The sequence below is a fragment of the Manacus vitellinus genome, unplaced genomic scaffold, assembly GCF_001715985.3.
Source record: "Manacus vitellinus isolate BGI_N305 unplaced genomic scaffold, ASM171598v3 scaffold_10_pilon, whole genome shotgun sequence".
In the NCBI taxonomy this organism is placed as follows: domain Eukaryota; kingdom Metazoa; phylum Chordata; class Aves; order Passeriformes; family Pipridae; genus Manacus; species Manacus vitellinus.
This window is the reverse complement of record NW_021938838.1, coordinates 13,845,532-13,868,957: the sequence shown is the minus strand read 5'-3', so window position 1 is coordinate 13,868,957 and position 23,426 is coordinate 13,845,532. Positions and strand designations below refer to the sequence as shown.

The 23,426-nt window shown below is 39.5% G+C and overlaps 2 protein-coding genes across 2 annotated transcripts in view; both read right to left on the bottom strand.

The window, feature by feature from the left end:
* Nucleotides 1-6,272: 6,272 nt before the first annotated feature.
* LPCAT2 (lysophosphatidylcholine acyltransferase 2) overlaps nt 6,273-23,426 on the bottom strand; it is a 31,575-nt gene continuing 14,421 nt past the window's right edge. The window contains 7 exon segments of the mRNA XM_018085071.2: nt 6,273-7,892; nt 8,142-8,283; nt 10,023-10,121; nt 16,879-17,032; nt 18,156-18,281; nt 18,796-18,878; nt 22,162-22,216. Coding sequence (XP_017940560.2) covers nt 7,648-7,892; nt 8,142-8,283; nt 10,023-10,121; nt 16,879-17,032; nt 18,156-18,281; nt 18,796-18,878; nt 22,162-22,216 — 904 coding nt within the window. The 3' untranslated portion in view covers nt 6,273-7,647.
* On the bottom strand, nt 13,958-15,841 carry CAPNS2 (calpain small subunit 2). The gene has a single exon (XM_018085079.2). It carries the CDS (start codon nt 15,310-15,312, stop codon nt 14,563-14,565), a length of 750 nt encoding a protein of 249 aa, XP_017940568.1. The 5' UTR covers nt 15,313-15,841; the 3' UTR covers nt 13,958-14,562.

The window sequence follows — 23,426 nt, the reverse complement described above, 5'->3', positions numbered from 1 at the left end:
CAGCAGTGTCTTCTGTATTATGGATAGGAAGAATATTAGGAGACTTATAAAACAATGGCATAACGAGACCAGTTCTTTGATGTAAGCTAGATGGACTCCACTTGGGGACAATAATAAGAGATTAAGTGGTGGGGAGGGGTTTTTTGTCTACTGTGAAATTGTTTGCATTAAGCTGGAAGAAGAGTAATTGAGACTGACTGACTCCAGCAGAAGGTCAGACACTGCCCAGTGCTGGCAGGCTGGTGTCTGCTAGGGCAGAGCTTGCTGGTGTCCCCCTGTGTAACTGAATAGAGACCTGACATCTCTTCCTTTTTCACCTTGGCATGCACTGAGTCATGGTGGAAAGAATCAGACTTGGTGTCATGAAAATGCCTAGTGACAGCAAGCAAGACAGAGATAGCTGCAGGTAAGTATTTTGATAGGGGAAAAAGATGCTAGAAGAGTCTAAATGCACCATCTTGCCATAAATTACCAAATCTGTTCAATCTGTGCTTTTCATGGTATAATGCTGAGTTCTCCTTCTTGCATCTAAAAAAAAAAATAATTAGTGGGAGTGTTAAAGGAAAGAATGTCAAATTGGACTATGGGATTTGAGACACCACGAGTACCCATGGGTAATTCATGTAATCAGGAGCCAGAACTCTTGTATTTCTATGTCTGCTATGCTGGTACCCTCCTGGGTAATTTTTGGTGTGGTAGGTGCTTTCCTTTTGTCTTTCTCTTTATAAACTGTTAAATATCAGGAACAGTAGAAATTCCTACTATGCACTTCATAAAATACTTTGTTCAATGTTGTTTCTTCTCCTAGAGCCACAAAGTCCACTGTAATAAAATGAGTAATATTGGAGAGTTTTGTCAAAGGTATCTCCTAGTACTTGTTGTTGTCCAAGGGGCTGCTTCTCTTTGGTCCACAAAGTATATTTCTACTAAAAGAGAAATTTCCACTATATAAAGCATAGACTTTTCCCTCTAAAATTGGCAACAGCAAATCCTGCTTGTTTTATTTCAAAGGTTGTTTTAGGTTTAGTGCAGCTTTGAGTTAAACCTGCACTCAAACTGTAAAGGTGAAAATGCCACTGGTTTCTCTCTCCCTGGTGTACAGTAGCAGTAAAATTTTCTACTTACAAGAGATGGGCTGTCAAAGACATGCAATTAAACAACATTATGGAGGTTGGCATGCTTTCATTTGAAAGGCCAATGTACAAAATGTAAACATTTTAAATGATTTCTGCTTTGAATGGCTGCTGCAGTTCATGGCTGGTTATCTCCCGTTTCAAAGACTTCCGGCATTGAGGAAAACAGCTTTTCCAAAAGCTGCTGACAGTTCTGGTGTGACTCCTTCTAGTCTCCTACACTTTTTCCTGTTCGTTTCTTTTTTACGTTTTAAGAAAGCACTTTGAATTTTCCTGCAATCTTTGATATCAGGAGATATGAGCAGAAACACAGACTTGTGTATCTAATTGTGCACTTGGCCTTATCTTTGTCTGCAAGGCTGATGTTTACCTTTGAAAAGGAAATTATTCTTTTTGAACAATTATAGCCTCTAAGCTTTCATCATGTCTCTCTAATCTGTAGTGCTTTGCTTCTAGTGCACTGTCTGATGCTTAGTGAAGTTTTAGGAAGATAATATCCTTAACAAAAAGGATATAAAGGCATTCTTTTAAGTCAGAAAGCTCTTTTTAACAATAATTTAAGCTGATCAAAATGTTCTTGATAAATTGGTCTTTTAAATTCAGTAAGGATAAAGCTAAGATACTGTAGTAGGTAGGAATGAGCAGTTGTAGGAAGAGAGAAAGGGGGAAGCTGGTTACAGAACAGTTTTTTAGACTGGACATGTCTCTATAGTTGGCAATGCTGGGTGTGTATGAGCAGGAATATTGACTGCAAAAGAGTCTGCTGAGATTTGGAGCTGAAGTTCTCTCTCCAGAGAATCTAAGTGAAAACAACCAGTAGCATAGAAAGTACAACCTATGAGTAAAAAAAGAAACAGGTTTTGGTTTTTGACTTAAGAAAGGTAGGCTGGGAGATGCAAGAGTGAAACAGGTGTGATGATAAACTCTGGATAGAGGTATGTGCAGATATAAATAGTTACTCTGCAGAGAAATAGAAACAAATCAGTTCTCCTTGAGCAAGGTGAACACAAGACTTCAGCTGCAGAAGTATTCAGGCTAGACCAGGAGAAAAACTTTCTAACAGTAGAAATTGTTAAGCAATGGTCTGATTGTCTGGAAAGGCTGTGCAGTCTCTCTCTGCAGAGGCCTTTAATGGCAGGTTTAATCTAGTGAATTCTTACTGCTACAAACAAATGCTCTTCTTACCTATGCCCAGTTTGGAACAAAGCAATGCATGTGCAGGTGTAGCTTTAGAGATGAGCCTCACCAGAACCTCATTTTAACACACAAAAGAAGATTTTAAATAGACTATTTTCTAGAACAAAAAAGTTAACTGATGAAAAAATTTGTTTGATTTAGTATAAGTACAGTAAAACATGTAATAGCACGAAAACCTAGAATAATCATGATGTGAGAATGGGGGGGAAGGGGGCATATATTTACCTTTGACCTGTTGCAGCAGGAAGAGGCTTAAAAAGTAGTGCCTATCTAAGGTAATGAAGTATTTGCCATTACAACATTGTCATGTGTCTCTGAAGTCTTACCAGTCCAGTTGTTACAAAATATCCTAAAATAAGAAGATGGCACAATAAATAAAATTTAATCAGTTGTGATATTTTGTTTCTTGGTGAGGGTGATGCAATTCTTACCACTGTTCCAATAACCAGCCATGGAAATTTTTTCTGTTTTCTTATTATTAGTATTGTTGTCTGCTTTTAATAAGTACAAAGTATCTGGTTGATACCTACAGGATTAAGCATACACTTAAGTGCTTAGCAGAAGTTAGGTCCTTAAATGACCCTTCTGTATTTCCTTTGTCATGGCACTAAACCTGCTGTGCTTCTTGAACTTTATCTGAGTAAGTGCTGCATACTGTATTTATATCAGACACATTTTATTGTTTGCATTTTGGCTTTATGAAATGTCAGAATCAATCTTATACTAATGAAATGTTCAAATTTCATCTCAGCTATGAACATAGCTGCTAATCCTATAAGATGTTTACTTTCTGCCACTCTGGCTATGTATAGTAACAGAGAGTCTGCCAACTTAAGCACTGCTGACAAACGTCTCCCTACTGCTTCTCAGTCTAATAAATGTTATTTCATTGAGCAAAGATTTAAAATTCATTAATTCAATGTCATTAAAATCCCTTGCAACCTTTGACAAGTTTACTCTTACTGCAGGCCAGTACAAGTAGTTACCTGAATAAGCATGTGCCCCCAAAACCCACCCAATTCAGTAATTTTTATATTTTAATCTTACAATTTAACTTTAATCATTGTGGAATACAACTTCTAATGGCAGTAGCTATGTTTTAGGTGGAAATGTGGAAGGAGAAAGTAGAGAGAAAGGTAGGCTGTTCAAATGATGAAAAACTGATAGGGAAGAGGTAAGCCAAAGGGCACTCACCAGAGTCCAACCTTCCTAGGAAATGATAGAGCGTAGGAAGGGAAGTAAGAACTTCCCAAGCCCTTCTTTAAAATTAATTTTAAAATTTCTCCTATGGCATTCTCCAAGTGAGAGCTGTGTGATTCCCCCCATGAAATCTCAGGCTGCATTTCTTGTTGAAGGCTGTTGTCAAACAGTTCACAGCAGACTGTCCAGAGCGTTGGTGTGTTTGTGTGCACAGGGACATTTTTCACTTTTAGTTTCTAAGCTTCAGGCCCCGATTTTCCACATCCATGGCTCCTGAGTAGCTCTTGGCACCTATGCAAACACCACCAAAAGCGTGCTCAGGCAGAATGGTGTATTTATTTGCTCTGGCATAGTGCCCGAGGAATTACCCAAGAATAGGGCCCTGGTGTGCTGACCACCATAGAAAAAAGATCTCAACAAATGTTTCTCAGACTTCTGATGCCCAGGGAATACTTTGTTTTAGATGGGAATTGCTAGGGAGATGACAGATGGGGCCAAGCAGGCCTTACCCTGTGCAGCAGTCCTATGAATGGTCATTAGACCTGTCACAAAACATGATCCTTCATTGGACTCGCAGGGCTCTTAGTCCTGACAGGATCCTGAGTGGGATTGAACAGGTTGAACAGCACACAACTGCCTTGCAAAATTTCCCTTGCAAACCATTTAGGAATCACTGAACTTTCCCCCCCTCCCCATCCCCATGCTAGGGAGCACGTTGATGAGGAAGAGGATGTAACACTCACAGGAACATTGTGGGAATATGATTTGGCACCTATCTTGTCCTGATGCAGATGAGAACAAAAGCTCAGAAGCAGCAGCCACTACATGACTCGGTGCCTCTGACTGGTGCTGCACAGCTATTGACTGTGAAAAGAGGAGACCCATTTTCAGATGCTTTCCATAGAAGAGTCACTATTCCTCACAGTTCTACTGAGGGACAGCAACCAGCCAGGAATTATGTGATTTTTGCAGTTTAGGACCAGATTATAGCAGTATGATCTGATGTGAAACCTGGATGTGTTATATCTATTTCTGCACTTACTTAGGCAGTGACACTGACGCAGCAAAAGTACAAACATATTTTTAATTTTCTTGGATTTGAAGATCTTCGTCTCAGAAACCAACCTCTGGTGTGGCCAGTGGAGACCCTGTTAATTCACCTCCCTTAAACTGATCAGGATTTACAGTATTTGTGTCTTCCTTGTTCCAGGGTGAACAAGGAAGGTTCACTTTTCTAGGTGACCCTACACTGCCTTTCATGTTTTCAGAAAGAGGAGCCTAGATTTAAAAAATGTGAGATTTATTCATAGTGTATGTCCACAGTTATCAAACTCCATGAATAACAGCAGCCCATGGACCTGTGTTCCTGTGAATTAGTTGTGTTTTCCTCTTGTGATAGACTTGTCCTCATCTGATTCTCACCCCTGTTGAGACTGGTGGAGTTTCTATAAACTTTAAAGTGTCTTATTTTGGTATCCCTGAAGGATTTATCATCAAATCCATGTCAAAGCATGACAGAGAAGTGCTGATCAAGTAAATGATGTTTCCTGTGATGACATGGGACCAAATATACCTTTCTACTCTGCAGAACTCAAAATGATCCTTAAGCAGCCCGTAGACTTATGAACTCATACCTCAGGGTCTCAGGCAGAAAGGTGTCATCCCTCAATGCCCAATTGAGATCCATTTTCTGTTTAGCATTTTTAACCTTCTCCTTCTGTTTAGTTCCTGCTCTGCCACTTAATGTAATGCCTGTTTATTGCAGACTGCTTTTAGTTTGGTCCTTTTAAAAGCTCCCTGAGGCACGATGAAGCCTAGAAATTAATGTATTCCCTTCCTGCACATCAAGCAGATGTGTGTATATTGAGTTAGTGTCTCTAGTGTTTAGCTAATTCCTTTTCAGAGCATAGTTGAATCACTGCTACATACCAAACCCATTTGTGGCCTTTCCTCAAACTATTGGGCTAGGTAGATTTATGTACACAGTATTTTTAGCTTTAACCGCAAAGCACTTGTGTGACTTGCAGATTTTTATAAAATCACTAGTCCTAAATATGCTACAGTACTGGACAGCAGTGCTCCAGGTGCTGAATGTGGCTGGATTCAACAGGAGTGTGCATAAGGCAGCCTTTGCATTCCGAGACCTTGAAGGGGTTTTCTCTGTCATCTTTGCCCACCCATCTTTTTCTCACTTGTTAGAATGGAAGTTGTCTTTGAAAAGATTATTGCTGGTTGAAAAGCTGAGGACTTTGGTTAAGCATCCTTGCCAAGGAACTAACATGTATTCCAGCTAACTGTACAGCCAGGTTAGGGTAACTCTTCTTTCTCCTTCTCTAAGTGAAAGAAAATACTCTCCTAACGTTTACACTACACAAAGCCAAGATTGTTACTTCTAAACTGTGGTTGAGGTCACTCATTTTACCTCTAAATGGCAATGCCTTATTTTCCATCAGAAAATGGAAGTCTCTCTCCACATACCTGCAGATCTTCTTTGTATCAGATCCCCTTTTGCTGAGGCAGTCACCAGAAGTAACTCTTTGGAAGAGCATTAGTCATGTCCTACTCCTCCAGCCTTACCATAAAGCAAAGTGCCATCATATGCAGAACTTAAAACACCAACTTCAGGTTTCATTGTGTTTATCAAGGTAAGACATCACAAGCACAATTTCCTGAAAATCCCCCTTGTGGTAGACAAAGTACCCTTTCCTACTGTACCAAAAAGACTCAGCTGTTCAAGTAAAGTCTTTTAAAAAATATAGATTTATTTTAAGCACATGAAACATAAAGATAGGCACAATTATATACAGAGAAAGATTAAACATGGCAATGAGCTTATGGCCAGATAATGCAAGCAATACTTAGAGGCAGAGGTTATCATTTCACATATGAAAACCTGCTGAAAACTGGTTATTATTGGTACTGGACTCTCTAAGCTTTGCTCATCTCTGTTTTAATTTGAAAATATCTTGTCTTTTCATACCTTCCAAATTTTTATTTAGAAGTATTTGCAGAACTACCTATATATTTTAAATACTGTATAAAGTGCATTCAGATGAAGGATGGAAAAAGGTAAAGAAAGGCCCAATTTCCAGTGCACTAGAGATGACTGAGGCAAAACATACTCAAATCATTGACTGGAAAGAGCTTGGTTTTGAACCAAACCCTAAAAACACACTGAGTAATGGCACAGTAATGCAAACATGGTTTCTAGGAGACAACTTTAGAGTAGATACTAAGTAATAGAACTATGGCTTGACAGCATATTTGCCTTTTAAATTTTGCAGAGCAAGGTCACATTCCTCTCTTGATAATTGCTAGAAGAAAAAATATTCTGGAGTTTGAAATGTTCCTCCTACTGTGATCCTGAACAGTTGTTACTGTAAACAACATTCTATTTATTTTGAAATAGTCCATTAATTCTTAGGTCTTACTGTCTGCATTTTCCTGTAGACTGAGCTGCTATCTTGGAAATCCAATTAGTTTTCTGTTGTTAGAAGTGCAGCCATTTCCACCTTTACCTAGCCTTTAAGCCTAAAGTTGTTTCTGCTAACATCAGTGAATCAGCATGTCTCGTTCGGAAGCTTAAGTTTGCCGGTTCACAAGTAGTTAAGGGAAATCTAAGGACGGCCAAAACCCACCAGCTTCAGCTCTCAGCTTCCTGTAATTCATTTCTGTATCTCAGAAACCTGAGAAAGGCTAATGGATATTGCAAATTAAAACACTCTGGCATAATTTTTTTCCCTTAAGTCATACTGGGTACGTAGAGGAATTGAGCAGCACCAAAAATTCCACTTGTTTTTAGACAAGTGGACTCCTCAGTCTCCATTCTGAGAGGCCACTGCAGTGCTGGAGCTTCTTACCCCCCTTAGCACAGCTGTTACTTTTGTGGAAGTGTGAACTTGGAAGACACTGAACAACATTGCCAGTGTTGTGATATGGACATTAAGGATAGAACAGTGGTTTTTCCCTTACACTCAAACAGGAATAACTCCTCCTGATATGAAAGTAAAAAAAGAAACTTTTTTTTTTTTTTAAACTGTAACTTCCATCTCTATTTTACATCAATTGTGCTTATGAACAGCTAGGGAAAAAATCTTGTAGAATTCAAAAGCTGAATTCAGTCATCCTTTTTGTCAGAGGTACTTGAGCTATCCTCTTCATTGCCTTCAGGACAGACTTTATTTCTTGCAGTTGGTGTTATTTCTGAGACCAGGGTTGTGCTCCTGACTGGGTTGTGTTTGCTTTCGAGTGACTCACTGTCCTGCTCATCTGACAGATCTACCTGGTGTCTCTGTAGATCCAGGTATGTAGTAAACAATGAGGCATATTCTGGATGCTTGAGTGCAAAACTCTTGAACTCATCTGAAAAACATTTAAAAATTAGATCGTACAGTGTAGAATCAGAGAAAATTTCAGTGCCTGCTTCTTTTACTGAAGCTGATCTCCAGTTTGTTTCCTCTGAAGAATCTCATGAGTATCACACAAGTATCCAGGTCTGTGCTTCAACAGTTCTCCCCGGGAACAAGGTATGAGACCATCAGAGAATTCCAGGGAGGAAGAAAAGGAAACTCACTATCAAAGTATTCTCCATTACAAAAGGGCTTAACTTACCATAGGACAACTTCCCGGTTTCATCTGCATCTATCTCTTTAAAGAGCACAGAAACATCAAGCTCAGGCAGCCCCAGTGCTGACTGAATGATAGAAGCAAACTCCTTTTCCGTTATAGTGCCATCGTCATCCATGTCAAAGAGCTGGAAAAGACACAAGGTGTACAAATACTTCAGCATCAGTTTGCCTGTGCACATCAGCCACCCACACTGGCTTTCCAGTATTCAAGAGGTTATCTGTAAACAATGCCTGGGATTTCAGGAGACCTGCTGCATCCCTGCTACTTTCTCTTCCAAAAGATTTTACGTGTTTTCTCTGGAACAAGATTAAGCAGACACTTAGCAGAGCAATATTCATGCTACAGCTGGGATTTGAACATTCTGCAAAAACAAACAAACCTCACAGCATTAGTTCAGTGATAAAACTAATACAAAACTGATAAAAAATAAGCAAAGGTTTATGTTTATGGTCACCATGAGCTATGCTAAGGTTCCACTGGATTCAGCCTCTCTATACTGGAATATCTTGGGTTTTAGTCCTCATTTTCATTAGGTTATGGCACATCCCTTATCAGATTAAACTTACCATAGTTTATGTTCTGACATAAAATACCTAAAATTTACTATATGTGATTGGTCACCCACTAAGGAATTATTGTAGTTAACAAGGAATTTTGGTTCCTGGAATGCAGGCAGTGGATGCACGCTGATCATCCCATCCTTCCCAGCACAGTGACAGCAAACATCTGCTATGAATCACCCCTTGAGAAACACAAGGGATGGATGGCTGTAATTCTCAAGTACTTGCTACAGGCAAACTTCCCCATTGTGAAGGAAAGAACATTTAATGGCAAAGAAAAAAAAGTAGCAAAAGGAAACCCATAGTTCCATCTCAGACTGAAACAGGCTTTTACCAGCTGAACCAGTTGCTTCCTGCTGAAACTGGATATTAAAACAAATTACTAATTTTATAATCGGTGCACCTGTTAAGATACTGGACAGTATAGTCTGGAGTCTGGAAAACAAAACAATGAAACAGCAATAATAGCTGCTATTCCTGCAATAATTTCTTCTTCATAGGAATCTGTACTGATAAAACATCCCTAAAAAAGCATAAATCACTTTTAACAGTTGTAGTGCTTATCTAAAAAGAAGCCAGTGGATATAATGGATTGCCATAAAAATTCTAGTACTTCCCAAGTACACATCAATGCTAAAAAGTGCCCAGTTTAAGATGAACATGACCCATATCTCAATATATTGCTCCATATGGTTCATAAGACCAGATTAATGGGTAAAGTAATTGAATCTGTGTCAAAGAGCTACTAAAAAATAAGGCAAGGATGCACAGCCTGGCCATCCCTGGTCATGTATTGCCTCCCTGTACCTGAGATGTGAAAGGAGCTATTGCACCATGTCAAGACACCATAGTACAAGCCACCAGTTCTGAGATGCAGCTCAATTTTGGATGTGCCAGTCCCGAATTTTTTTTTTCCTTGATTTTTTTTCCCTCCTCTTTGTTAAGAATAACGACTCTAGTGAGGCTTGACCCACAAGAGGATATTACTCCATCTATTGTGACTTTGAAGAATCACAGGAGAAAAAAACCTCAGGCAAAAAAACCACAAGTGCTGCTGAATCATTTTTGGAGTTAGGCTGCCAAGTTACATATTCATTAGTGCCTTCACACGGCTTTTGAAACCCTTTTCTATGATGCCTGCAATTCTTCCCCTCTCCTTTACACTCTAAATGTCAATTGGTTTAAGAGTATTACTCACATTTGCATAACAGATTGAAGCTATAAACTTATGATTTGAAAGGTAACAGACTTACAGTCAGTCTTGATTTGTCAGGTTTGCAGATTTACACTAAATTGAACTTACCTTAAATGCCATCTGAATAGTCTCCTCTGTGTTGGCTGGGTTACAAAGAATAGACAAACCAATTACATATTCTCTGAAGTCAATGGTGCCATCTCCATTCTGTAACCAAAACATGCATGGCAGTAGTTACAGTTAATACTGCAAATCCCTTTGAAAGCTGTTGTGTAAATCAAATATACAACATGCACCAATACAGTTTACAACACCCACCAGAGGTATTTGCTCTTCCTGGAAAAAATACTAACAGCTCACTGAATACGTAATACTAAGGCTGGAGGGGCAATATATTTATTTTCAGTAGCTAGAAATTGGGTATCCATTTCTATCTTATAAACATACAAACAAAAAAAAAATGAAATCAACTCAAAAGTTTTTCTTCACCATATGACCCTTCAGGAAGGCTCTAGGATGAACTGGAATACATGTGTTTAAGGTGACTGTAAGAGTGCATGCAACACTTGCACTTGCTGAAGTTCAGAGACCAATGCAACGTCTCAGAATAAACAGGCCAACAGTGAGGCTGTTGTTTTGAGTTCAAACCTTCAGCAATAACATATATGCCAGTGAAAGGACAAACAAATCTACTTGGTCTACCTTAAACTTTTCTTTGAAGCAAATGCACTGCCCCACATGCTATTTTGAAGCCAATAAACTCTCCTACCTTTTAAGCCAGAAAGGCAAGGAATTCATTGGAACAGCTTCTCTGATAATTCCAGTTTTGATGTGGATGAACATTTCAATGTGATAACTACAAAGCTACATCAACAGAACATTTGAAGTTTGCTTTGATGGGATTTGTGAATAATTTTATGTAAGCTGCATTATATTTGCAAATAGGGAAAATGGCAGATGCCTGTTGAAATCTCTGCATATGTCAGTAGTGTTCCTGTCACCACACTGAAAGTTTCTTGAGTGTTTTGGGAAACATCTGTCTGGGGAAAAGCCATCTATAAGTGTTACATGGTGGGACACAGAGCAGTTAATGACAGCATAGCAGAGATGACTTGTAGCTCATCATTTGGAACCTTCACAATAAGGGCATTCATGAAAAACGTTTTAAAAGCAAACTGAAGTATAAAGCAGAGTTCCCTTTGTGGATAATGTGCTGTGCACTTCAAGAGGAAAAACATTTTTTTAAAAAGTGGAGTCCCTACGTCTGAGAACAGCACAGAACTTTTTTAGCCAAGTGAGAGAGGGGTGGTCTCCTGGGTAAATCTGTAGCAAACAGCCAGATCTGGATTCTATTTCTGGCTCTCCTACCAACTTCTAATGCCCACTTGAGCATACCAACCTTAACCTTTCTGTTCTGGGTTTCCTGCTGCTGGCAGTGCAATGTGCCAGGGGAGAATACTAAGGCTGCTCTGTAGAGTGCTTTGAAAATCCTGGGTGCTATGAAACAGGGATTTTAGTAATTGAATTTAGCTTTTAAGATAGTTCTTCATTAACAAAATACGTGTAATTTTCATCATCAAGCTGTACATTTAACAGGATTTAAAACTGCTAAGGTACAATTTTATTTAGTCTTCAAAACCAATGCAAGACTTTTGCACAGACAACTGTTATCTTCTTTATACTGATGATCTTACCAATCTTTGAACATCTTGTACTTTAAAAACCTCTGAATTTCAAGGAAACTTTTTAGCAAACATATGAATAAGATATGAACTTTTAAGTTACTTGCATATGTGTCTACAGGATATAATTTTGACAGTTTTTAATCATTAGAAAGGACAATGTTCTCTCATAAATGCCATTTTATTTACAGATCTGCTGTCATTGTGGTGCAGAGCTGGACTTTAAGTATTTTGGCTACATTGTAGTTCTCAGAGATAACAGATCTAACTTTAAAGTGTAACATTACAAACATAAACTTTTAAAACAACTGAAGAAAGAGTGTAAATAATAATTGTTCAGAGTTCCATAGAATATTATTTTTGGACAGTTTTGTAGAATGTATTCTTAGCAAAGGATTGTTTGATGTGACTAGAATTTTTTTTGAAATTTATTTTTAAAGTTAAGGATATGTATCACAGGAAAAGAATGGGGAAGTAGACTTTAACTAAAATAATCTAATTAAAAACAACTTCTGAAAGAAATTAGCACAGCTGTGGCTCTACATGGAAAAATGACATGAAAAATGACAAAATAAGGATTATATTACTTTCATTAAAGTGCTAAAACCCAATAATCAAAACTGAGTGCAGTTTGACGCATAGAACTCAGCCATTTTAGTAGGAAATAAAGTTACTACGCTTGCAAGATCATGTTGTGACTAGCTTTACTAAGCCCTAGGATGCTGGCTAACTCCCAAATGCTCTGGCATTTTGGTTAAGGAGAAATGATGGGGTTGTAGCTCGTAAAAAGGGATGGGAGTTGAACTGAAAATGCAGGAAAACCTTCAGTGCTTGTGGAACACCACAGCAAAAAAGCACTTGCAACTGTCTTTCTACACACATCTAGTAGCTGTGTTTGCAGCCTATGTACCCAAGAATATGTTAAGGAAGCAACACGAGAGCTGAGCTCCAATTCTCTGAATGGCAAAGTGGAACATCAGAATTTAGGTATTTGTATTTATGTTACATAAAATAATCAAAACATAGAGTAATCTTAACAACTCTTGTTTTTTTTAAGTAAACTAGTTTCCTGCTACTCTTTTCACTATAGCATGCTATGGTAACTAGGATTTTGTTGTTGTGTTTTTATATAATACAGTAAATCTAAGAAAAACAAGGAAGTTGCATTGTCATAAGCATATTCCACTTAGTTCTGCACAAGGACTGCAAGACAGATACAGTACAAAGTACTACTGCATCAATACTTTTTTCTCTCCTGTGTAAGGCAACAGGAAAAATCAAGTATGTATTGTGTGTGTGCCTGCCATTCATGGCAGGTAAATAAATTATTAGGTAAATAAACCCTCAGTCACTTACAGGGTTACCACAGAGAAGCTAAAACTAACTGGACCATTTGGGGAGGAACTGCAGATGCAGCTCTTGTGTTCATATCCAGGTTCATCATGTAAGAGGCTATTGCTGTAACTTCCATATTTCCACCACCTGTTGCTACTTGTAAGTTCTAACCAGTCAGAAAGGGAAATTCTGAAACCAACCTGGTAGGATGGTGCTCACCTGGAGGTATCACACTTTACCTCGTGCTCACTTTTCTATTATTCAGAGCCCAAATGGCACTATGTGTTTTTCCACTGGATAACTGGGAGTGGGGTGAATGCCATTAGGAAGGAACTGACCTCTTTCATCACAGCTTGGGCCAATATCAATCTTTTTCTTTTACCCAGCTTGCTATTAAACAAAGTGCAGGAGGAAAAGAAGTCTGGGCAAAAATTGTAAGTTATTTTCTCCTAAGTTTCAAGTAAAAGGCTTCTCTAAGTAGACCAGGGAAGACATCATCAATCTGGAAAATACTATTTGCTAAGTGTAACTGCAAGATTTAGAAATCAAAGCTAAGGAAGTTTCCAAACAAAACCAAACCACATACTCCATTAACATGCAGATGCCCTGCAGGTTTTGTGTGGTGTTTCTCAGTGAGTCACCCCAGACAATTTTCATTTAAAGCAGCAGTGCCTGCTGAGAAATTTTCCTTGTGCAAGAGCTGTTTTGATCAACTGTGTAATCCTTAATTCAAAGAAATGTATCTTTGAGAGTTCATGTTATTCCATTTTTTTTTCTCAAAAGTTGACATCTTAGCCAGAACTACATAACAAGAAAGAGTGGGATGCTGTACCCTGATGAAATTTAACTTGGATAGCCAGAGGTTGATTTGGGCTAGCTGTCTGCTATGTCACTGCATCATTACAGCAAATTTCTCTAAATATAAATGTAGTACTTTAAGTTGTTTGCATTATAACTATAGCTTGAAGGAAAGACAGAAAAGACTAGTTTCTAGAATTGTAGGAAGGAGAAAATTGTTGTAAAAGTAGCCTCAGACAAGCTTTCAATTTTGCCCTGGCCAGCAGGTAGAACTGACAATACAACTCAGGTTTTGCTTCAGCAGCCAAGCATGAAAAGCAGCAGTAGGAAGGAAATTAAATGATTATGTAAATTCCCTGGTCATTACAGTTATTGCAGCTCTAATGTTTTTTCCCCAGTAGAAATAACTACATGACTCTACCACTGATTGCCTTCAGGCAAACAGACTTTTATTCAAGCTTAGTGACTGCTGACAAATCAGAACAGCAACATCAACACCAAATTTAGGAGCTTTTTATATAATAGTTATATTCATACACAAGCCACTTTACGTAAAGAAATAGCGAAGCTTTGATTCTTTCAATATATTCCCTCACTTTAAAAGTCCAGAGTTAGTTTTCTGAGACAGGCTTATGCCCAGATGACAACTTACACAAACCCTTCAGAAAAGCAGAGTAATGCATGCACAAGAGGAATCACAACACTTGAAGCTGAGCCATCTACCACTAGCTCCATCTGCCTTAGAACAAGGAAAAGACTATAGTTCTGCAGCCCAGGATTGTAGCCTTCCCTGTGTATCTCCCAGACGAAGCTTGTTCTTCTCTGCTATGCCTTCAGGAATACATGGTCAGCTGCAGCCAGTCCTCAATGGTCACCTGGATCTGCCCACTTCCATCTCGGTCCAGGGACTTGAAGGTGCGGAACATGCCGTCCAGCCGCACCAGGCAGCTGATGAAGCTGTTGAAGTCCATGCTGCCGTCCTCGTCGGCGTATCTGCGCACGATCACCCGGAGGAGTTCTTCTTTCAGGTGGAACCCTGCAGCCTTCAAGGCGTTTGGCAGCTGAGCTCTCCCAAGAGTGCCTGACTGATCGGTGTCATACTGCTTGTACACACACTGCCATTTCTTGATGTTGTTCCACAGGTACTTAAACTCTTCAAAGCCCAGTTTGCCGTTTGTGTCACAGTCCATGACGGCTACCATGCTACGGCACGTGTCTAAGCTGAAGCCATCTGTCTTCAAGTCTTGATGTCTGGAAAGAACTTTGTTCAGGATGTTCCTCAGCTCTGTGGCACACACTTCCATATCATCTCCAGCCAGCTGGGCAAAAAGGCGACGGAACTGCCTGATCTCGTCGCTCTCATAAGCTTCCACATTTGTAAAGTGATTGCGAGGAGGTGGAGGTGGCTCTGGATTGTACTGAGCTGCTGCTTCACTTATAAGATTGACAATACCTCCGACGAGTCCTCCAATATTCCCTCCATGTCCACCACCTCCTGTTAGGAGACCTCCAAGGCCACGTGCAAGGCTCCCTCCACGACCACTGCCACTTCCTCCGCTCAGCAAAGCTTTAGCAAGGAACATCGTCAAGATTTACTGAAGGGAGTCAGAGATCCAGGGCTTCTGTAACTCTCCGAAGCTGTATCGTGTCTGACTTGGGCGTGGGCAAAACACAGCTTATCTGCAGGCTTAGACTTCACCAGGTCTGTGCATGTCTCTGGCTGCCAGTTAGGTTTCGTTGGTTTCTGTCAGGTGATGATACACCTGTTTTTCTTCTTTTCTTCTTTGCATGGTTAGCTTTATATGATTTAAGGAATCATTTTAGAGAAAAGAATGATGAGGCTGAAAGCCACAGAGCGGAAGTCTCAAAATGCCTGTGCTCATACCTGAAGCAATTTGAAAGGAGTCCTGCAACATGAGCGTGACTGATCCTCAGGTACACTGATCTCCTTAAAGATGAATGCAGCCTTGCACCTGTCCTTGCAATCTTTCATCCCTTCAACTTTTTAGTGAATTGAGCCTTACTTTGTTAGTTCTAGTCACTGGTGCTGTTGTGCCACATAAGGAAAATGAAGGGAGTCTTCTTTGCTCTTATTCTGGTTGCCACACCACATTTCTGATGTATGTACTGTCCTTCAGGCCTCCAACTACAGGCTCAAAGGAGCCAATGGTCCAAGATGAGGAGGCAAGGATGATGAAAAGATGAGGACTCAGCTCTGCTAGAGCTTCAATGCACTCAGCAATTCAGGAAATATTTGACTCTTCCCTATTTTAGAGCTTGTAAAAACTTTCTATCTGGAAAAATCCTGAAACGGTTTTAATGGGCATTTACAACACAATGACCTGCTAAGGACAGGTGTGCTGCTAAAGGTAACTTGATCAGCAAGAGTGATGCTGAGTTGGGAAAGCTCCTATGGTAAGAGAAAACCCCCAGTTCATAAGTGCTTGCAGGACAACATGCTGCTTGCACTGCAGCACATGCTGGGTGCCTAGAAGATGAATTCTGTGCCTGCTCTGGTCACTGATGCTTCTGGTATAGTCAGAAGGGCATCCACAGAGCAATTTTTGTCATCCTCAGAGAGAAGCAGAAAATGGGAGAGATTGGCACTGACCATGGGAGAAAGCCTAAATGATCACATTAATGCACGGCCCCCTTTATGGCTGCAGGAGGCCACAGGAGTTAGACTCTTTAGGCAAGAGGAGTCCCTCTGAACTCTAACAGCACCCTTCACAAAAACAGCAGGAACACTAGTGTTCTAGTTAACACTGTAGTTAGATTCACTCTGCCTTAAATTATCTACTTACAACTATACAGTTAATTAAACTGTCATAAGTACATAACTACACACATGAATACGTAAGCTCAAAATCTGGGCTAGGCAAAAAGAAATATTCAGCCACTACCAGCATGGAGATTATTGTCTGATACTGGTGCAGCAACTTGGTCCAAGAGATGGTTGCCATGTCCCAAGATACAAACTGACCACTGTTTTTACATCAAAACTTACGAAGGAAACTCTAAGAGTCACCTATCTTGCCTAAAGGAACTGTTAACCAAGAAGCATTTACTGGACATAGTGAATTAAATATCCTTTTGGGATGTGATTTCTAACAAAATATTGTCAACAAGTCAGTTAACCAGCTACTCACCCTGTCAAAGAGTAGAAACAGCTCTTTGAGGACATCTGTAACAGGCAGCTTCAAGTAGTCCGCGAACTCTTCAATTCCAATTCTTCCCCCTTTGGAAGCACTTGCAATAGCAGCAAAAGTATCCAACTGCTCTCTGACATGTTTCCATTTTAGGCTATGCAAACATGAGGGAGAGAAGATATTTCTATACAGCAGTTCTCGGACAGATGGAATTTCAGTAGGAGTGATCACAGTGTTCAAAGACAAAAGACTGCCAAACAGAGCATGTGTGCACTGCATCTCTAATGCTGCACTTCAGACTGGATATTTTATATTAAATCAGCAATTAAGGAGTGATCCCCCTGGTTATTAATATTAAAAGCAAGCAGTTCTATGATTGGATATGTCAGACTTCCATAAACTTCCCAAACCTAGAATCATCTGTTCAATTACTGGGCTACTCTAGCAGAGAGCTTTTCATTACCATAAATTCAGGCGTAGCATCACTTTGCAGCATCATGCTCTAGGGGGAGTATTTCCCTAAGAGGAAGCAGATCTCAGCTCTATTAGCAGACTCTCTACCCTAACACCAGCATCACAACAGCCTCAGAAGTATCTGGTCTCTGCAGAAATACACCACTGCACCTCAGTAAGAATGATTAGTATTGCCAAGTAACTCTCCCAAACAGTTTGACATTATTTATGATTTAGCACATAAATAGTAAGTCAAGATTCACTGCACTCATAATTCAGATTTGCCCACAGCCATGCCAGGTTATTTGATGGAGTTACTGTATGGTTATGTGGTTCAGCCCTCAAATTCCACTGTATCCAGTCAGAAAAAGTTGACATCACTAGTGACACATGGCTGCACAATACAACTAAGAGCAGTAAACCACTGGTTGAAACCTCAGGCTGGAGAGGGTTTTTACTTCCTGCCACATGCTGCCAGTGCCTCTCCACTAAAGCAATTTAAATTTGCATCAAGTGCTTCAAATAGGTACTGCTCTACCTTCCTCACCCTCTGGTGAGATAATTCCATAAAAGATTAGAAAAATGTATTTTTCCTCTTGCTACATTGCCCACAAAAATTACTTGGGATTAATTCTTACTGGGATTTTTCTCATCTCTGATTGCCACGTAATTTATATATGTAAATGTATATATGTATGCATAAATACACAATATTACACAAGGCCAAGTCAGTTGTCAGGTAATTTATCCTTTTGTTGATACCTGCAGCACTGTAGTAATTATCTGCAGTAATTAGCTGCTACCAACAGCTAAACTTCCCTTACTTGAGTTTCTTGCTAATTTTGGTGAACTCCACCAGCCCAGCTTCCATGGGTAAAGTCAGCTGTCCTGCTGAAATCATCAGTCTGCAATCTTCAAAAGTGTGATCAGTGACTGGCACATTCAAAGCACTGAAACAAAATTCAGGAAAAAGAAAAATCAATTTCTTCAACGAAGATAACTTTTTGTCAACTGCTTCCCTTCTCTAACATGCAAAACAAATGATAATTCATTCTTTCACTGCTTCAAGTAGGACAAAGCAATACATCCTATTCTGTGTAACTGTGAAACCGAGTTATGGCAGTGTCATGATGTTTTATGATTTACAACCTTGTAAATGCAGCCCTGTAACCTTGAAGAACGAACCACCTACTTAGTCTTACCAAGCAAAAACAGAGAAATTTATTCCAGTTTTCTATGAATTGAACATACTCTGTTTCAATGTAAGACAACCTCCCTTATGCTCCATGTAAAAACGATCAGGTTGTTCTAGTATAGAAATTTGACACCTTTTAGTGAAAATCTAAAGCAATTTCTACATATAGTACCTGGGCCTTGAATAAATTTCACTTTATGGCTAGGATATATATGGAATTTCTGGATATAAAGGAACAATTCTCAGAGATTTAACCGATGACTGCTTACGTTGCCATGGTTTGTCGGACTCTGTAGGCAAAAAGAATGGGATCGTTCTTTTCTTCCTCAGTAGGAACGTGAACAGGCAGAAACTGAAAGGGATGAGTTATCCAATCAATTCAATAGTCCCCACTTTATTAGCAACATGAACATTTTCATATGATTGTTTGATGGGGGAAAAACAGGAGAAAAAAAATTAGCCATGCAATGAAGGAACTGGGCACTAGAGGTCTCAGCCGCCTTAGGAACTGCTCTGGCTCTTCCACCCTCACCACACAAATGAGATTTAGTCCAAAACTACCTCTAAAGGATTGGTAGGAGTTTCTTAAATATGAAAAATCAACCCCCCAGGGAAGTAAAGTATAATAAATGCATACTTTGTTAGAAGACTAAATGATGCACTGGTAAGAATGTGAGTTTGAAATACTACCACTCCTTTTCAAAGATCTTTTGTAAGTGATATTATATTGCAGAGTTACATACACTGCAATAGTGCATGTAAGAGTTTTAACGTTTTTAAATACACACTGCAGTCCCACCTCGTACCTGTTAATTGTATCTGTCAGCATGTGACTGACAAGTTTCCTGTACATTTTTCCTCCATGACAAAAACGTTAAGGAATCATAGTTCTGAGTTGTAAGGAGCAAATTAAATGGATGTAATACTGTAAAATTTCATAACTCCAAGCAGAGAGTAAAAAATCCCAACCACCTTCTCTCCTCCTACATCTAGAAAACACCCCAGATATCTAAGTGGCAGCATGTTTACTGTTCAGGATTTATTCAATATTAATATGTAAGAAGTTCAAGTACCTTTTCACTAAATTATCCTGTAGAAGAACGACTATCTATTGCAGTGTGAACCAGCATCTGTTTGCTAAGCAGTGTGTGTGGAGGAGTATTTTGCTCTTTCTACTTCAGTCTAAAGTGTTTGCTCACAGCTCTGTTTACTGTGCCTCTTCTCAGCTATGGTTATCATTTATCTGAGTTCTGCTGCTCCCCACCCTGCAGTCTTACCCTGAATTCCTAGAATACAGCAATTCCAAAATTAGATGTTGCTCATGAATCACTGGAAGACACAACTGCCAATTATGTGTCAATATGTTTCTTCAGTTATATTGCAGCTGCTTGTGATGTACTAATGTAGTGGTAACTGTCCCATATAAATGCAGGCTATCCTGAACAGCCTTTTAATGTTTGTTTTTAAGGAATGCTTCCTCTTCCTGATTAAAACCAGTAAGTCTATGGAATTGGTTATCTGTCAAATAGCCATAACAATTTTCTGTTTATACTTAAAAGTTGTCTCCCCTGTAAGGAAAGCAGGGCTCCTGCTGTTCACATGAATGCTTGAGATTTCATTCCTTCTGCAAGCAGTTGCCAGCTCTGTTCAAGCTCTGACACAGGTCCCTGCTTATCACAATTCCCCTTCAGAAGTCACATAACTCTTAAATTGTGAAGGCACAGGCACAATGTACAGACACAAAAAACTGTTGTCACTGGGTGAGATGAAGTCAACTCTAAGAAGTTTATGCAACTGTGGGTCACGGTCTTGAAAGTGGTCATTACATCACTTGAGGCTGAGGTCTTGCTCAGAGAGCAATGTAACTTTCTGGCAGGTTAAACACCACCTCCATCCCCTTCAGAAAACCCACCTACAATTATTCACAAAACCTGTTTGCCAGAAACCACAGCTGGGGAGGAAGAATTTTGCTTCTTGACGTCCTGTGGTGGCATGATCTCACACACACACCCAGTTGCTTATCTGCTGAGGAGTAGTAAGTAAACCTTCCCTGTCAAATCACAGTCCTGTAAGAAAAATTCCTCACAGCTCTTTCAGGAGCACAAATACTTCTCTGATCTGCTTTTGAACTAGTCTCTCTTGCTATAGAATTTGCTAAATGCTGTATCTTCTGCAGACCAAAAACTCACTGCCAGGTTCACTGCTTGATTTTCAATATCTACAGTTTGTTAGTTTGACTAAACATGCAAACACACACACCTCTGGACTGCAGGAGTCCATCACTGCTTATGCACAGCAGGTAGAGGCAGTGCAAGACTGCTGGGAGTGGAGAAGCTACTTCCTCACAGCATGGGACAGCAACAGAAATGTCCACTCCTAAAAGGAGTAGTTGGATTCCCTCCTTCCCCAGGAAAATCTGCCCCTTCTCCTTTTAGAAACTGAAAGACTTTTGCACTGATGCCAGGGAATCAGTTCCACTTTGGGGACACATGTTCTGTGAAAGCTGCAATTCCTTAAATGTTTCATTTTTTGGAACACGAAATTTATTTTCTAACAGACAAGTTTGAGTTCTGAAGTAGGGGAAAATGTAGCCCTTCCTTCTACTGGAAGGGCTACATTAACTATTTCTTGCTCCCGCATATATAAATTATGTTCTTCTGTACAAAATTATCAGGAGAATGATCTCCTTACTACAACTTCTAAAAATATGTGTCTATTGCACATATTATACAGTAACAAGATGTTCCCTTACAATGAATTTCATTTTTTCACAACACAGACTATATGGCTAATTGTTAGTAGTAACAACACTGCTTGTATTCACAAGGCTTTGGACAACTTTGCTAAATTCTGTGCTTTGCAAATAAACAGCAAAACCTATCAATTTCTCCCCTTCCTTTAGGTCCCTAAACCAACTTAGTCCACACTGACAATCCTTTTGGTCTGGTAAGGAATGTGAAATACACACTTAACTGAGGTTTGAACAATTCACCTGGCTCCTCACTACTGTGTTTTGAATGTTGCCTCTCTGACAGGGAGCAGGTTGAGTGTGTGTGCCCATGTTATGAAGTGTGTGTGCTGTTTCAGTGGGCATTCATCTGCCATCCTGTGCTGTGCAGCAGATTTTAATGATCAAGGGAACTGGTTCATTATACAAGGCTCATACAAGTAGGTGAGTCCTTAAGTAAGCTCTTAGTTGAAGAAAACTGTAAGAGTTCAGTCTGGGAAGATGGTGAGGAAGACGAGGATACTTTGAAGGGATCAGAGAAATAAGAAGGTGGGGAAAAGAAGCTGTTACCTTTAACAGAATGTGCTCTAATTCTTAGTTTTAACATCTGTAAAATGCACGTGGTGATAATTAACAATGATTTTACAATGCTATAAAGACATTTCTGACAATTTTCTTTTACAAGCTCATCAGTTTCTAACAGAAAATAGAGTTTCTAACTCAACAGTTTCCAACATACACGTGGACAACAAATTAAATTTATTACCCCCTGTGATTCTTTTTCTTGTTTCTAAGATATTTGTTTATTGTTCACCAATGGTGACTAATAATGTGAATAATGCATTTATATTTAAGCAGAAATTCCCTGCTTGCTGCATCTTAGTACAAAAATATTTCCAGTTCTTACCTCAACTTCTACTCTTGTGAAGAGCTGACACATTGTCAGTAAGCACAGCACTTTACTGCAGGCAAAGAGGAAGAAAAACACATTTTACTTATTTACAACCAAAGCATTTGCATGTCAGTAGATGAAACTTTTTAAAGCACAGAAAAAGCAAAGCCAATATTGGGCAAGATTTTTAAATACCTTGCAGCGAAGTCCCCTGAAAAGTTGTTTTTGACAATTTTTCTACAGGACTTCTGAATACACCTGCTGCTTGCTCACTGAGGGGGCAACTTGTTGTGGGCTGTCATGCACATTTACCATTCTGTACAGCTCCTTGGCCATGTCCTCTCTCTTTAAAGAGGTGAACACATACTGGATTTTAAGCTTTAAGAGCTTTGATTCTGAGAAGTAGCTTTAATTTATCTCTTATTCTCTCAGCTGCAAAATGAGACAAGTAACTTCCTTATGCGGAACTGAAGTAAGGATTTATTAGTATTTGCTAGTAATTTTGCAAATAACAGCAGTGTTTACACAGATGGGTTAATGAAGTGTCAGTATGTTTGGGGCCTTCAGTGCTTTTAGAAAAAGTCACAAATTTTAGCATCAACAGGTAGAGTAGGGGGAGGAAGAAACTGCTAAAGCACATAATCATTCTACTTCTGAGTTGTTCTTTTCACTATGATTTTTAAGCAGAAATTCATATTTGCTCCTTACTTTCCATCAGGTACATTATAATAGAAAAACTTCAAGCAGTTTTCTGTTCTTTTTTTGGACAAAAAAAAAAGGATAAGAATCCTTTCAACCTTCTGCAGGAATCCATTCGTAATGCTTGATTTTCTAACACATAAGATCAGGTATTCCTCCCAGTAAGGCCCAAAAGTAAGAAAGAAGTAGTAAGTGAAAGCAGAACTGGGTCAGCAGGTTTTTGAGAAGGAGACTGGTACTGTCCCATCCTGGCTGCAACATCCAGGAAGTTTTACAAAGAGTGTGACAGTTCTGCATTTTGTGATCTGCAGGTTTGTAGGGGGGGGTGTTCTTCTCCTTGCTCCAGTTATTTTTGTTAAGAATCTCTAGATTCTTCTCCATCCACCCATTCCCCTCCCATGGGTTTGCCAAGCAGTTCCTTTCATCTTCTCACAGGTCTCAATTTGAGCCTTCACCATCCAGCCCCCAGGCTTAGAGAATTCCTCAGTTCTGAGTGACTGGGCAGCCTCCTCCCTCCCACAGGAATACCTCGGACTACATTTTTCCTTCACCCATTCCTACACCATCTCTCATAGCTGAAG

Coding starts and splice junctions, on each gene's coding strand:
- CAPNS2 (XM_018085079.2), bottom strand. CDS start 15,312: ATGTTCCTTGCTAAAGCTTTGCTGAGCGGAGGAAGTGGCAGTGGTCGT.